Source organism: Pan troglodytes, chromosome 6 (genome assembly GCF_028858775.2).
Source record: "Pan troglodytes isolate AG18354 chromosome 6, NHGRI_mPanTro3-v2.0_pri, whole genome shotgun sequence".
NCBI classification, from domain to species: domain Eukaryota; kingdom Metazoa; phylum Chordata; class Mammalia; order Primates; family Hominidae; genus Pan; species Pan troglodytes.
In genome coordinates this window covers 157,731,725-157,747,575 of record NC_072404.2, presented here as the reverse complement: position 1 = coordinate 157,747,575, position 15,851 = coordinate 157,731,725, and the positions used below count along the sequence as shown (strand labels likewise).

Below are 15,851 nucleotides of genomic sequence, written 5' to 3'. Positions count from 1 at the left end.
AAAGGGCAACTTTAAGAGTTATTGACCTTAAAGAGGAGGTAGAGAGAGAGATAGGGCTGAAAGTTTATTCAAAGCTATGATAACAGAGAAATTCCCAAACTTAGAGAAAGATATCAATATTCAAGTAAAAGAAGATTATAGAATACCAAGCATATTTAAGTCAAAGATGACTACATCAAGACAATAATCAAACTTCAAGGATAAATCAAAATTTCAAGGATAAAGAAAGGATTCTAAAAGCAGCAAAAGAAACAGATAACATACCATGGACCACCAATATAGTCTAGCAGCAGACTTTTTCAGTGCAAATCTTACAGGTCATGAGAGAGCAGCATGACATATTTAAAATGCTAAAAAAAAAAAAAACGTTAATACTAGAATAGTGTACTCAGTGAAAATACCCTTCAAACATGAAAGGGAAATAATGACTTCCCCAGACAAACAAAATCTGAGGGACTTCCTCAACACCAGAACTATCCTAGAAGAAATGCAAAAGATAATTTTTCAGCGTGAAAGAAAAGAACATTAATGAGAAATAAGAAATTATCTGCAGGTGCAAAACTAACTGATAATAGTGCGAAGAAAAACACAATATTATAATACTGTGATTACGGCGTGTAAACTACTTATAAAGACTAAAAGATGAACCAATTAAAAAAAAAACTACAGCTTTTCAAGACATAGACAGTGCCTAAGATAAAAATAGAAATGACACAAAGTTGAAAGGTAGGTGGACAATGTTAAAATATAAGATTTTTACTAGTTTTCTCTGTTTTGTTTTTTTTTTTGGTTTGTTTGCTTAGGCAATCAGTGTTATGTTGTCATCAGTATAAGATATTATTTGCAAGCCTCATGCATAGTAATTTTAAATACAAACATATGCAACGTAGTAACTTTAAATACAAACACATACAACAGATACACAAAAATAACAAACAAGAAATGAAAACACGTTATCAGGGAAAATCACCTTTACTAAAAAGAAGACAGGAAAGAAGAAACAAATGAAGAGAAGACCACAAAACAACCAGAAAACAAATACATGGCAGGAGCCAGTACTTAGTTATCAACAATAACATTGAATGTAAATGATCTAAACTCACCAATCAAAGGACATAGAGTAGCTGAACGAATATAAAAATAAGACCCAATGATCTGTCACTTACAAGAAACACACCTCCCCTAAAAAGACATATAGATTGAAAGTGATGAGATAACAAAAAGATGTTTCATGCACATGAAAACCAGAAAAGATCAGGAGTAGCTATATCTATATCAGATAAAATATATTTCAAGACAATAACTATGAAAAGAGGCAAAGAAATTTACTATATAATAATAAAAAAGCTAGCACAAACATATGTATGGAAACTGCCACATTGCCATTATTGGCACATGCTTCTGAGCATGTACCCCAATGCCACCATTTGGAAAAAATACTTTGGCTGGCATTCCCCATTGCAGTGTTGTTGCCAGTGGAATTGGGAACGCCTCAGCCCCTCTGGTGTAGCAGGTGCTTTAGCCTTAAGGGGTCAAAAACCAAAGCTCTGGGCCTAATTCCAGCACCACAGGCCTACAACACGCAGCCCAGAAATACTGAGCTGAATCTTAGCCCCCTGAAATATTCCATAAATGAAGCCAGTCTCCTGAACCCAGCTTATGTAACAGTGAAACCCTCAAGGGCATAGAATATAAAAGCAAAAAACCCTTCCAAAAGACATCAGCTTAAAAGATTAAAGAAACCTCAGACCACAGAGATGAGAATGAACCAGTGAAAGAACTCTGGCAATTTAAAAAGTCAGAGTGCCTTCTTACCACCAAATGAACACACTAGCTTCCCAACAATGATTCTTAACCAGGCTGAAGCGGCTGAAATGATAGACATAGAATTCAGAAACAGGTTAGAAACAAACACTATCAAGATTCGGAAGAAAGCTGAAAGTCAATCTAAGGAATCTGATGAATCCAATAAAATGACACATTAGCTGAAAAATGAAATAGCTATTTTATGAAAGAACAAAACTGATCTGATAGAGCTGAAAAACTAACCTCAACAATGTCATAACGTAATCAGAAGTATTAACAGCATAATCAATGAGAAAATAATCTCAGAGCTTGAACACTTATTTTTGAATCAATTCAGACAAAAAAAAGAATGGAAAAAAAAAGAAAAATGAATGAAGTAAACCTCTGAGAAATACGGGATTATGTAAAAAGACCAAACCTATGACTCATTGATGTCCCTGAAAGAGAGGGAGAGAGAGTAAGCAACATTGAAAACATATTGGAGGATATTGAGCACAAAAAATTCCCTAACCTTGCTAGAGAGTTTAACATTCAAATTCAGGAAACACAGAGAATTCTTATGAGATACCATAAAAGACAACCACCCCCAAGACACATAGTCATCAGATTCTCCAAGGTCAACATGAAAGAAAAAATATTAAAGTCAGCTAGAAAGAAAAGGCGGGTCACCTACAAAGGGAATCCCATCAGACTAACAGCAGGTTTTTCAGGAGAAACTTTACAAGGCAGAAACAATTGGGAGCCAATATTCAACATTCTTAAAGACATGAAATTCCAACCAGTATCCCTATATATTTCATATCCAGCCAAACTAAGCTTCATAAGGAAAGGAGAAATAAGATCCCTTCAGACAAGCAAATGTTCAAGGAATTTGTTACTACCAGACCTGCCTTACAAGAGGTCCTGAAGGGAGTCCTAAACATAGAAATGAAAGATCACTAACAGCCACCAAAAAACACACTCAAGTACATAGACCATTGACATTATAAAGCAACTACACAATCAAGTCTGCGTAACAACCAAGCAAGAACACAATGGCAGGATCATATCTACAAGTATTAATATTAACCTTGAATGTAAACAGGCTAAACACAGCACATAAAAGTCATTTATTATTAAAAGAGCTGCCGGGCGCCGTGGCTCACACCTGTAATCCCAGCACTGTGGGAGGCCGAGGCGGGCAGATCACCAGGTCAGGAGATCAAGACCATCCGGGCTAACACGGTGAAACCCCGTCTCTACTAAAATACAAAAAATTAGCTGGGCGTGGTGGTGGGCACTTGTAGTCCCAGCTACTCGGGAGGCTGAAGCCGGAGAATGGCATGAACCCGGGAGGCAGAGCTTGCAGTGAGCCAAGATCGCGCCACTGCATTCCAGCCTGGGCGACAGAGCAAGACTCCATCTCAAAAAAAAAAAAAAAAAAAAAAAAAAGTGCGTCCAGTTGTATAAACAAGTGAAACACTGAACTGTATGCTGTCTTCGGGAGACCCATCTCATATGCAACTCCCATAGGCTCAACATAAAGCGATGGAGAAAAATGACCAAGCCAATGGGAAACAAAAAAGAGCAGAAGTTGCTATTCTAATTTCAGGCAATACAAACTTTAAACCAACAATTATCAGAAATGACAAAGAAGGGCATTGCATAATGATAAAGGGCCCAATTCAACAAGAAGACCTCACTATCCTAAATATATAGGTACCCAACACTGGTTCACCTGGATTCATAAAACAAGTTCTTAGAGACCTACAGACACGTAGAAAACCACACAACAATACTGGAAGAGTTCAACACTCAGTATTAGATTGTCAAGGCAGAAAACTAACAAAGTTATTCATAAACTAAACTCAACATTTGACTAAGTGGTCCTAACAGACATCTACAGAACACTCCACCCAATAACAGCATAATACACATTCTTCTCATCTACACATGGCACATACTCTGAAATCAACCACATGATTGGACACAGACTAATTGTAAACAAATTTAAAAAAAAAACTGAAATCATGTCAACCATACTCTTGGACCACAGCACAAAAAAAATAGAAATCAAGAGTTATAAGATCTCTCAAAATCATACAATTACATGGAAATTAAACAATCTGCTAGTGAATGACTTGGGTAAGCCATAAAATGAAGGTAGAAAACAAGACATTCTTTGGCACTAATGAAAACCAAGATTAAATATACTAGAATCTCTGGGACACAGCTATAGCAGTGTTAGGAGTATTGTTTACAGAACTAAACACCCACATAAACAAGTTAGAGAGATCTCACATTAGCAACCTACCACCACACTTACAGGGCATAGTAAAACAAGAACAAATAATCCCAAAGCTAGCAAAAAAAAAAAAATTAGCATCAAAATGAGATCAGCTGACAAGGGGGCTGGGAAACAACTGAGGATCAGTGGCCGAAAGAAAGCTGTCGACAAAGAAAAACTTAAAAAAAAAACAAACCACACATGGTTGAAATTATTCCAAGAATCGTGAACTGTTACACAGTTCACAATTTGGGAATTGGGCATTCATCATTCTCACAATTTAGCCTTTTATTCTGGTCTTTAGCAAAGTGGCCAATTGGTGAACTGATTTTTTTTGCCAAGCAAGGAGTCTGCCCGCCTTTATGTCACCCTCACAGAGGGGTATTGGGCACAGCGTAGACACAGGGGGGGTCACTGCATTTGGGGTTTGCACTTCCTGTGAAGGCCAGCTGTGTACCTCCCAGTCCTGGAGTTAATGGATCTCATCTTAAGGAACCCCGCTCATGTGTGTGAGCTTCAACCTGCACGTTCTAAAGAGGAATAAACGCTAGAGGAAAATAAAACGTTTGATCATTATTATTCTGTAATATTTTACAATAAAAACGACGAGCTCATGGATTTTAATCCAAGCCAAAGTAATGGTAAGAATTAAGTTCCTTCCTTAAGATACCCTCAGAAGGCGCAAACACTGCTCTACGCTCAGAGGTAATAAGTAGAGGCTTAGCTGATAATCTCTACATAATAATTTCACTAGTTGATCCATCTATGCGGTGGATGTACTAACATTTCCTATAAGTAGATTGTTTACTTAGGTCTTTTATAAATTGTTTTCAAGGCTTTTTGCAGTGTTTGGTATCCATTGGAATCCAGGCCAAGGTGATGTTCTTTGTACCACTTGTAGACTTGTAGAATCCCAGATCACTCAAGCAGGTTAAAGCTGCCCAGCTGCTTTCTGTTTTTTTTCTTTTCTCTCATAAAGAAAATGAGACACAAATTTCATTTTGGGAGCTACTATTCCTATTTTACGCAACTGCCAGAATATTCTGAATTGAGTAAAATAACATTAAGTGTTGTTTGCATTCGTGCATCCACATCATAGTGATGGACCTCAGCTCACACTGAAGTTCCTGCTGCAGGAGGATGCACAGACTGGGAGCCCATTGCTGGGACATCTGAGAAGAGCTTCAAAAAGGGCACCTCTATCTCCTGGTTAAGATAGGGGCCATGGGAAGGAGTGCCCACCTCCAGCCTGTGGCTGCCCTTTTTTGTGCAGAGAGCAGCTGGCTGTGCAGGGCTGCGGATGCGCTGCCACAGAGGTACAGAGGTCTGGCTGGTGCTAGCGGACTCCAGGGTTGGGGGAAAATGCTTGAGCTTGTTTCCAGAGACATTGTACCCTTCCTTGGCCCTGCCTTTGGTCCTGCTGCCAATACTACCTGAATCATGGATCAGCCTCAGCCCCTGTTCTTGGTCTTATTGATAACAGAACACTGAATAATGGTTCCTAATCTGAGCAAATTTCAGGATGATCTTTTTCCCTCTGTGTCTGTGATATCTTGGTGTCTGGCTGATCCCTGCCTCCATGGGGGCTGTGGGAGAGGCAGGCAGAAAGTGAGGACAAGACTTCAGAAGTGGCAGGACTCTGCAGAGGAAAGGGGAAAAAAAGGCTTGGAGCCCAGACTTTGGAAACTTGTGAAAGGTGGGCCTGTTGTGTTACTCCCCATGCCTACAGAGTTCACCTAGTCCGGGGCATTCTGACTGGGCTCAGGCAGGATCCACCTACTCTCATGGAGGCTGTTGCCTGGTGAGAGCTGCAGGGAAGATGGGGTGCAGCAGAGACGCACTGGGCTTAAGCCACAGCCCACCCCTCACTTTCCCATTTTCCTCTGAGACAGTTGCTCCTCTGTCTGCACCTGCCCTTGACACCAAGGCTGCCAGGCCAAAATTCTTCAACTGTGGATCTCATTAAAGATTAGAGGTATTTCCTGTATCTTGTATAACTGTAGGTAGTCTAGCAATAACTGAAAACTGCTGCAACATCTGCATGATATTGGATGCCAGCCCTAATTTTTCTTAACCCTTTCCTTCCTAGGCTGCTCTCCCAGGCTCTCCCCAGAGTCCCTTAGATCCCAGTGGACCACAGTGCCATCTTGTGGCCAATAAGTGAAATTTCATCATTGCTTTTGCAAGGGAAATGGCCCAAGGGATGCTGGGAAGTGTCTGCAGAGGGAACCGGGAGATTATTCCAGAAGTGCCATCCTGCAGGTTTTATAAGCAACTTCTCTGAACCCCGATCCCAACATTAGTTTTAACCCTGACTGTTCCTTTGAGTTATCAAGCTTAATATCCCACCCTCATTCAAAATAATTCTTACCCCATAGCTGCAGTTACAGTCTCACGGACATTTTCTCCCTTAAAACTATCTAAAGAGAGAGGAATAGAATAGGAAGAATGGGAGGAAATAATATTTACCCTAAAGTAGGAAGAAAACACAGAAAGTGAAGTGTAACGTAATTTCATTTCCATTACCAGAGATAAACAAATATGTCCCCCCAAATGACAATGGTACCATAAAAATAAAGATTAGCAGAAGTCTAGGCAGATAATGTGATTACCTTCAAGATGGGGTCAGATATGTGTTAATAAAAAGTAAAACTGGGATATAAAAAATAGGATCCCTTGGTCAGGCGTAGTGGCTTCTGCCTGCAATCCCAGCACTTTGGGAGGCCAAGGCGGGCGGATCACGAGGTCAGGAGATCGAGATCATCCTGACTAACACGGCCAAACCCCGTCTCTATACTAAAAAATACAAAAAATCAGCCGGGCGTGGTGGCGGGCGCCTGTAGTCCCAGCTACTCGCTACTCGGGAGGCTGAGGCAGGAGAATGGCGTGAACCCGGAAGGCAGAGCTTGTAGTGAGCCGAGATTGCGCCACTGCACTCCAGCCTGGGGGACAGAGTGAGACTCTGTCTGGGGGCGGGGGGTAAAGGATCACTTGCAAGGCAATAAGCAATCATGGAGGGAGCAGTATCTAATGGGAAAATAAGGATGGATATAATTAAGACCAGCAAAAGGCCTGCTACAGTAAAAGAATAGCTTGTACAATGCACATGTGCTGATCTGAGCAGCAGAGAGGGAGGAGATGATTGTGGAAGAGGTAGAGGAGTGGTGTGAGATGACGGTACGCTGCTGCAAAATAGTATCATAAGGAAGCAAATCAGCCAGGGAACTGGGGATTATATGACCTTTCTATCCACTATCTTCTGTGACAGACCAGATGAACCATTTCCCTTTCCAATGACTTGCTCTACAGTCCTTGCTCCGTCCCAGTTAAAGGCTCCCGGAATTTCTGCTCCTCAGGTTCCCATGGACCAACTCATTCCTTCGTCGTTGAGCAGAGTCTAAAGGGGAGGTCATCTCTTCGTGCCCTGAAGTCCCAGAGTAGCTGGTATAGTCCTCTCTCATAGCTTGATCACAGGCCCCCAACTCTGTGCCTTTCATTTCCAGTAGACTGAAAGTTAGGTGTGAGTAATGAACCTTGAACAATGCCTTTATCAGAGGGCATGTAAGTGACTGCTTTCAGAATCATTGCTGTTTCTTTCACTGCCTCAGATTATATCTGAACAGAAAAGATGCACAATGGGAATGATTTCTTAAATTAATTTAACCACAAAAATCTTTCAAAGTGCCATAAATAATGCAACCAAAATAATTGCTCTCCTAAATGGTGACATTGTAGAGTGAAACAAAAAGCAAATAAAATTATGTCAAGTATTTGAGAGGAACCTCTGAAACCCAATCCTTCTTATACAAACATCATCGTATGGCCTCCCTCTACCTGAGAGACAGCAGAGCCACACCCATGCCCTGCACCTGGCAGGAAAGCCTTGCTGGAGCCTGTGGGGAGCTGGCGAGGAGGAGACTTGATGATTCTGCCCCAGAGCAGAGATTTTCTGGGAGCTCTGGATGACCTCCAGGGACTGAGATGGACGGGGGCTGTACTATATATTGGAGAGGAGGACATTTAGGGAGTGTGATCTTTTTGACCTCTCAGCTGGAAATAGATCCAAGGTCATTGGTGACTGGTGTGGAACTGCTTAGTTTCCAAAGCAAATTAGTCCATGCCCAAGGGTGTGTCTGTGCCACTGAAGAATTGTCTGACTCTAAAGTGGTTCACGGCCCAGAGCTTCTGCTTGCCCCATCTCTGTTCCCAATGACTGCAGCATCTACATATTCCATGCAAGGAAGGATAATTTGAAAATAATAAACTGGTTCACTGTATCCTTTAGCTACATTCAAAATAGTTGTCAAGTTGTGGACTGGCATGCTTACAGGAGACACAGACCCACAAAGTGAGGGAATTTGGAGATTGAATAGAAATAGTGTCAGGTGAGGTTATTTTAGATTATGGTTTCCAAAAGCAAGAACAGAGAGGAGGTGAATTCGGAGTCCTTTTGGCCGCACAAGACATGACGACATAACAGGGACATCACTGTCTCAGAAAACATTCCAGTGATGTGCTGGTACACCGAGTGTCTGTGGAGGTGGGCACATGCCTAGTAGCACTTACCAATTTCTGTTGTATCAACACAGGCACTGTGGTGGATTTCAAGCTGTCAACATGGCTTCACTGAATGGGGAGCTGGGAAGAGTGTGCCTATTTGTCTCTCGTGAGTCAGAAAAGCTGGCTCCAGCACATCAATTGACTCAGAAGCCCAACTTTCAAAGCTCTTCAGTGCTTAATACTCAACTCCTAGAAATGAGGCATCAGCAAGATAGCAAAGCCCATTGTTTTTGTAATAGGATGAGAGTGTGACCCTGGATCTTCGAGTGGACAAAGGGAAGTTTGAGCCCAGAAAGGATTGATGAGTTCTCTGAAGTTGCTGAGAGCACAGAGCTCTCAGGGTTGTGCTGGCTGGTTTGGAAACTTCTAGACTTTGATTTGAAATACTTCTATTGACGTGCTCCTTTTTTAACTCAAAGAGATTAGTTACATTCATTTAGAGCAGGGCCTTTATTGCTTCTTGTTTGCTTATTAATAAAACCTTCCCTTTGCTGTCCTTGTATGTTCACTCTCAGTGCAGGTGGGAAACCCTGCTCACCTTTTTTACCACTTCTTTCAGCATCAGTGTTTACAGTTGTGGTTTGAGTTCTGTTCAATCTTAAGTTTCAGAGCTGGTCCATTATTAGGACCATTTGTCTTAGGGGTCATGAGGATAAAGGTGGGAAAAGCTGGAGACAGGGTCTAGCAAGGAAGTCCTTGGAACACCATCCTAAGGTCAGGAAATTCCCATCTGTGCCTGGGACTTATTCACTCCCAGACACACAGGGCAACTAAAAAAGGAATGATCTGTTGATGGAGCAAATAGAATGGGTTCAGAACAATCCCTGCCAACGATCATCATTTGCTAGAGAAAGAAATTTGGTATCTGAGCTACCACAATTTCTGATAAGTGAATTTAGGGAACTATAATTCCCCAACCAGCTCTGCAGGACTCAGGGCACCTCTGTCCTGGCTGGGTCTGGGATAATCTATCTTAACCTTTGTGTACAGGGCTGTCTCTGAGGACTCCCAGAAACCCATGATCCATAATCATGTCAGCTCTGACCACAGCTTGAAATTTCATATATGTGAAATGTAGCTTCACTCAAAGAGAGGTGAAGAATTTTTATTACAATATACTCATTTATATTTGCAACAAACACTATATTGCAATATGTAAAATAACAAACAAAACAAAAGTAATATAAGCATTATTGTTTTTAAAACTCCATCTTCTCAAGTTAAAGACCTCAGGGAAATTATTTCAAATCAAAAGACTAGAGCAGCAATTACCAGAGGTTGGGATGGAGATGGGGTGCTGGGGAGATGTTGGTTAAAGGATGCAAAATTTCACTCAAATAGGAGGAAGAGGTTCAAAAGATCTATTGTACAACACAGTGACTAAAGTTAGCAACAGTGGATTGTATTCTGGAATATTGCTAACAGAGTACACTTCAAGTATTCTCACCACAGGAAAGGATAAGGATTGAGGTACTGCATATGTTAATTAGCTAGATTTAGTCACTTCACCATGTACATACATTTTTAAATGCAGGTTGCATGGTATACATATATACAACTCTTATTTGTCAGCATTCAGGTTCTAGAAACCCGATTTCCTAGGGAACCAAGTTGACACTGGAGCAGTAGTGGACGCATGCTTCAGTCTCTCAGGACAGGAGCAGTGGTAAATGAAAACAAAATAAAGAACTCGCATTGCTTACATTAGGCAGAAGAAATGAAGTCTTATTGTTATCTTGGCTGTATTCACCAAGTAATGGCCACAAAAGCCACAAAGACTTTTAAATCAAACAGGAAGAATGGTTTGCTCTTGTATTGCAGAAAACTTCCAATGTGACAGAAGAGGCTTCAGAAGAAAGAATGTTCTTGTGGATGAAGCTTCAGACCTTGCAGATGCCCCAACACATGTAGGGGAAGACACCTGTTCCTCGGCCATGCCCGAAGCTTCTCTATGTGGGCAGCAACCTCCCAGGCCCCAAAGAAGACTGAGTGTCCCAGCCCTGAAGGCCAAGGCTAAGGCACCCAGTGCTTGCCTTAGAGCAATGAGCTGGCTCTGAGGACTCCTATAGCCCGGTGGGCCACGATTGCTTCCACCACCCACATTTACAGTTACTGTGTCTCAGGGGTGAATCTGTGGTCTCTTTCTACCCAAAGGACAAGCTGAGGTCCAAATCTACTTGTTTCCCATGGGGAGGGAGAAGCAAAGAGAAGCCTCTGTTAAGGGTCTCTAGGAGCTGCAAGGAGAGAGAAGGATGAGGTTTATGAGCAGGAAGGAGGCGACTGTGCCATGCTGTGGCTAAGCTGCTGGCACAGAGATACACGGCCGAGTCCTCCTGCTGTGTGCGCTGGATCGTCAGAGTGGAGACGGATCCCCCAGTCCTCTCTGCAGAGAAACGATCACTGGGCAGCCCTGATTTGTCTGGTGCACTGTTGCCTTGGAAGTAAATTAAAAACTCCAGGCCCTGCCCCAGGCTCTGTCGGTACCAGTAAAGGGCAGTATGACCTGAAATTGGATCACACCTGAGCTCTACATCCTTTCCCTTCTCTGTGACCTTGTTACTGGGGGACTGGGAGACTCCAGCTCCTGTGTGATCTGTGGAGACAAAGTTGGGAACAGAATGAGGAAAATAATTTTAGTCATCACACGAATGCACACAGCCCACCCCTACACACACACACACACACACACACACACACACACACACACACAATGAGAATGGTTGGTGTCTGAGGACTCACCTGCCCCCAGGAGACAGAAGGCCGCCCAGCAGAGGAGCCTGGTGCCCATGGCAGGGTCAGGGCAGGATGGGAGCTTTACCAGATCAGGATCACTGTGAGCAGGAGCAGAGGAGGAGGGACGTCCCTGTCCTTACACGGAAGTTCCCACCGTGACATCACATCCTCTCTCAATCTGCATGACCTCAGGAACACAGGATTTATATTAGAACACACTTGGGTGACTACTTTAAATATTTATAAGCTCCTTGTAAACAACGTTATTGCATGGGACATCGCTTTGGGCTCCCATGCTGTCTGGACTCAGAGGCCTCACGCTGCATCTCCGAGTTCACCTTCTCATCCCACAGCCACTCCTCTGTCTGCTGGGCACGTTCTGTAGGATGTGCCAACAGTGCCCCCAACACCAGGCACCATGGGATGAGCTCATTGTCTTTCCTCCAAGTCAGGGTCCCCTCTGCCATCCCCATTCATGCCCCAGCCTCCTCCATTCCCCCACTCACATGTGCCCAACGGGATTGTCCCATCACATGGGTTCCCTCACAAACTGCCCTCATACATTTCTTCTGGGATCATTTCCCACCCTTGTTAACTATAACTCTGAAAAGATACCTTGGTGGCAAACTCACGGAATTATTTTGGTTTTCCATATTTTCTTTTCCTGTCCTGTAGGTATTTTTTATCAATCTCAATTCTGATTTAACAGTTATTTTTAATCCTCTTTCTTGACTTTGACTATTTCTTTCATTCTATTCCACTGGAGGATATTTATCTTTCCCTTTTGACTGCTGTTAAAATCTTTTCTTTGTCATTTGTGGTCTGCAGTTTCACTGGGAACTGCCTATTCGTCTTGCAATTCATCTGAATTCTTGAACAAGGATTTCGGTCCTCAAACATCTCAGGAACATTCTCAGCTAGCATCACATACACAATCATGTCAGGCAATTTGCCTTATTTTCTCTTTCTGAAACTTCAGTTATATACAAGAAAATAAGAAAAAGTTCAATAAAACATTATATACTCTCTAATATACTGGAAACTTCATTTTTTCCTTATTCCTTCACTTTTTTATATTTTACATTTAATTTTCTGTGCTGCATTCTAGGTGATTTCTTGAGATCCTCCTTTGATATTGCTAATAATCTCTTTAGAAGCATTGAATCTGCTGTTTAGCTTCCATTTTGTTTTCTGGAGTAGTCATAATGATTTCTAGACATTCTATTTGATTATTTCTTTAATGTTTTTTGATGGTTTCAGGCCGTCTCTTTTTTTCGTGTTCTTGTTTCAGTTCCTTCTTGTATTCATTTAAATGTAGCTCTTCAAATGTTCACATCTTATGATGGCAAAATTTTAAATCTTTAGGATGTCCATTTTAATGGTTTATTGCTTCTGCTCACTGGTCCTCCTTGGTTTTTGTTTTAATACTTTTAATAGTCGGAATAAATTGGTCTGATGTTAATCTGTGAAATTCAGGGAGAGGCCAGGGTTGAGAGTGCAGAATGTCAAGATTCCATAGTTTTTCAACTGTCTCTGGTCTCACCCCCAAATGCATGGGGTCAGGAACAGTCTGCTGCGCTCCAAGCTGCGAAATACCCCTGTAGATTTGACTCCTCACATCACAACCTGCTCTGAGGACAGTCCCAATGTAGGTTCCAGAAAATAATTCTGATTTTCTCTTTCCTATTTATTATGCTTCCTCCATAAAATAGAGCCTGTAAGACTGTATATGAATGACGGTTTTTTTCCTGTTCTTTCAAGGAAATCAAAGTCGGATTTGTTCCACCATTAGCCAACTTAAGACAATTATGGGACAAAAATAGCTCACTATTTGGATCAAACTTTTACAAAGGAAAATCAATATTTTTTTGTTGAAATCATATGCTCTCCTTTGAGTAGAATAAGAGGTCACGGTCACATTAATCATGAATTAAATCTGCCTAGCTATATCTCCCCTCCAGACTTTCTCTTCCTCAGCTCCCCCTACATTTATATAAGGTCTAACTCCTGTCATAAATCCTCCTCTCCATAGTACTTTTAGTGATTCTGTTTTATTGATGTAAACCTAATGGAGTTTTTGGTACCAGAAGTGGTTCCGAAATAACACAACTCTATGCATGGGTTTCTGGAAAGGGATCTCTGATCTGTGTAGAGTTGTTGTGGGAAAGAGTCTGAAGGAGAGCACAGAGACCTGGAGGAGGTCTGGTGCTGCAGACACAGGAGGAATCTTTGACCAAGGTGGGGCCGCCCATGATAGCGACTCCCCATTAATTTCAAGGACCTCCCCTAGCCCAGCAATCAAAGGGGTAAGAGTTCTTGTACTTAATGCCAGATCTCCGCAAGGGTAAAATGGATCTAGGGTGCTCCTGTTATTGATTCATCCATCCACTCATCACTCACTCCATCACTGACTCATCCATTCTCTGAAATGCATCTCCCCTTGTGCCAGGCTCAGCTGCTGATTTATAACCCAGGCATAGCCTTGGCCTTCATGGGGTTTAAAGTACTTGGAAGATTCCAACAGTGCTAAATTCTACTGATTAACAGACACATGATACCATGAGAGATTATGAGAGGGAAACTGACCTCAGCTGGGAGCCAAGGGAAGCATAATGGTGATTATCACTAGGGCTGATGATGCTGAGATCTGAAGCACAGGTAGGTGTTGACCACTACAGAAAGGAAGGCTCCAGCCCAGGGCACAGGAAATGGACTTTGGAGTCTCTCAACATGGCTGGAGTAGAGAAGGGCAGGGAGGTCAGGGAGGAGAAACCCAGCAAGGCCTTGGAGGGCGACTGTGAATATAGGAAATGCAGGCTGCAGCTGAGACCACCGTAGGGTTCAACATGAGGAAAAATCATAGAGAGAAGAAAGCACGTGGTACCCAGGTAGAGACGGGAGTCTAGATGGATCTGAAATACAAATCCTATTTCACCTAGGAGGCCTCAGACTCAGGTGAATGACTAGGAAAGTCAGAGCTGGGAAACCCCTGGCCCCAGCCCAAAAGGACAGCTCAGAGGAAGGACCGGAGGGCAACAAAGAAGACATCTGAGGTCCTGGGACCAGTCCAGGCCTGGCCGAGACCGACTGCAGAGGCACCTGGCACAGACGAAGGTTCGCACTGCACGGGCCCATTGGGGCTCCAAAGTTTTCGGTGCTAGGACGAAGGGCATCGCTGAATCTGTGCTGCGGAGGAGGGCAGCACCTTCCCTTGCCTTTATGTGCAGAGAGGAGACAGCCGTGCAGCACTGTGGAGTAACTGCTGGCACAGAAGTACACAGATGTTTGGGAGGGAGCAGCCGACTCCAACCCGAGCAGGAAATTCTGTTTTTTTAATCTGGAGACATTGTAGCCATCAGGGACCTCTCCTTCGGCAGTTGTACCCTCACCAACTGAGTAATGAATCAGCCTCAGCCCCATGCCTGGGTCTTGTCGATACCAGTACATGTATTCATGGTTCATATCCTGGGCACACAGCAGTGACATGCTCTGTCCTGTCTTCAGGACCCGGAATTTTGGGGTCTGAGTGACACCAGCATTCACTGGACCTGCAGAGAAGAACAAAGCTGATGCTGCAGCCCCAACGGGAAGGGCTGGGCCTTGAAATCCATGCAAGGGGCCCTGCCCAGGACCCACCTGCCCACAGGAGAGAAAAGGCTGCACAGCACAGGAGACCGAGGCTCATGGCAGGGGCTGCAGGACGGAGGGGTCTTCTGGGTCTGTGCATTGGTGAAAGGGGAACATGTCCTTCAAGGGCGTCATTCTGAGACCTCCTTCTCCCTCCCTGGGCCCCAGAGCCTTGCTGTCAGGAGAGGCCACGCCCCTTCCCCAGATGGTCAAATTCAAGATCAATGCACCAGTGAAGAGTTTGGATGGGAAGAATGCCTTTGTCTGAATCGATGCAAGTCTCCCATTTTTTAAATATCTTTTGGTAATTAGTCTGTAACTCAATGTATATTTTTTATTCCCATGATGATACAAATTACTTGGCTGTGCATGGTGGCCCATGCCTGTAATCCTAGCCCTTTGGGAGGCTGAAGAGAGCAGATCGCTTCAGGCCAGGAGCTGGAGACCAGCCTGACCAACATGGTGAAATCCTATCTGTACGAAAAATATAGAAATTATCCAGGCATCCTGACGTGCACCTATAGTCCCAGCTACTCGGGAGGTGGAGGCCCCAGAATTCTTGAACCAGGGAGGCGGAGGTTGCAGTAAGCCGAGATCATTCCACTGCATTCCAGCCTGGATGATAGAGTGCGACTCCATCTCAAAATAATAATACTAATAATTACTCATTAATACACTGGTATTGGTTATCTAAGTATTGCTGTAGTCTACAATCTTGGAAAAACTCCTCATGTCTTCCTGGTGTTTTTGATTCCTGTGTCCCAAATACTCCTTCAAGTATCCTTTTCTAATTTGCTTAACTGACCATAATCCGATAGTCCTGTTTAAAATCCTTTGTCTATATTAGTTTTCTCTGTTA

The 15,851-nt window shown here is 43.0% G+C and overlaps 2 protein-coding genes across 2 annotated transcripts; both read right to left on the bottom strand.

Moving 5' to 3' along the window:
• Positions 1-7,197: 7,197 nt before the first annotated feature.
• Positions 7,198-11,799, bottom strand: BV7-2 (T cell receptor beta variable 7-2). Its single transcript, XM_063815699.1, is given in 3 exon segments — positions 7,198-10,278; positions 10,914-11,225; positions 11,372-11,799. Coding segments are annotated over 3 exon segments (432 nt in total). The 5' UTR covers positions 11,421-11,799; the 3' UTR covers positions 7,198-10,207.
• Positions 11,800-14,281: 2,482 nt separating this feature from the next.
• Positions 14,282-15,146, bottom strand: BV6-3 (T-cell receptor beta chain V region 86T1). Its single transcript, XM_016958292.2, has 2 exons — positions 15,002-15,146; positions 14,282-14,913 (listed from the first exon to the last, which is right to left on the bottom strand). The coding sequence occupies exons 1-2, from the start codon at positions 15,090-15,092 to the stop codon at positions 14,297-14,299; spliced, it is 708 nt and encodes a 235-aa protein (XP_016813781.1). The 5' UTR covers positions 15,093-15,146; the 3' UTR covers positions 14,282-14,296.
• Positions 15,147-15,851: the final 705 nt, after the last annotated feature.

Coding starts and splice junctions, on each gene's coding strand:
- BV6-3 (XM_016958292.2), bottom strand. CDS start 15,092: ATGCACAGACCCAGAAGACCCCTCCGTCCTGCAGCCCCTGCCATGAGC. Junction 14,914..15,001: donor CTTTTCTCTCCTGTGGGCAG/GTGGGTCCTGGG, acceptor TCTTCTCTGCAG/GTCCAGTGAATGCTGGTGTC.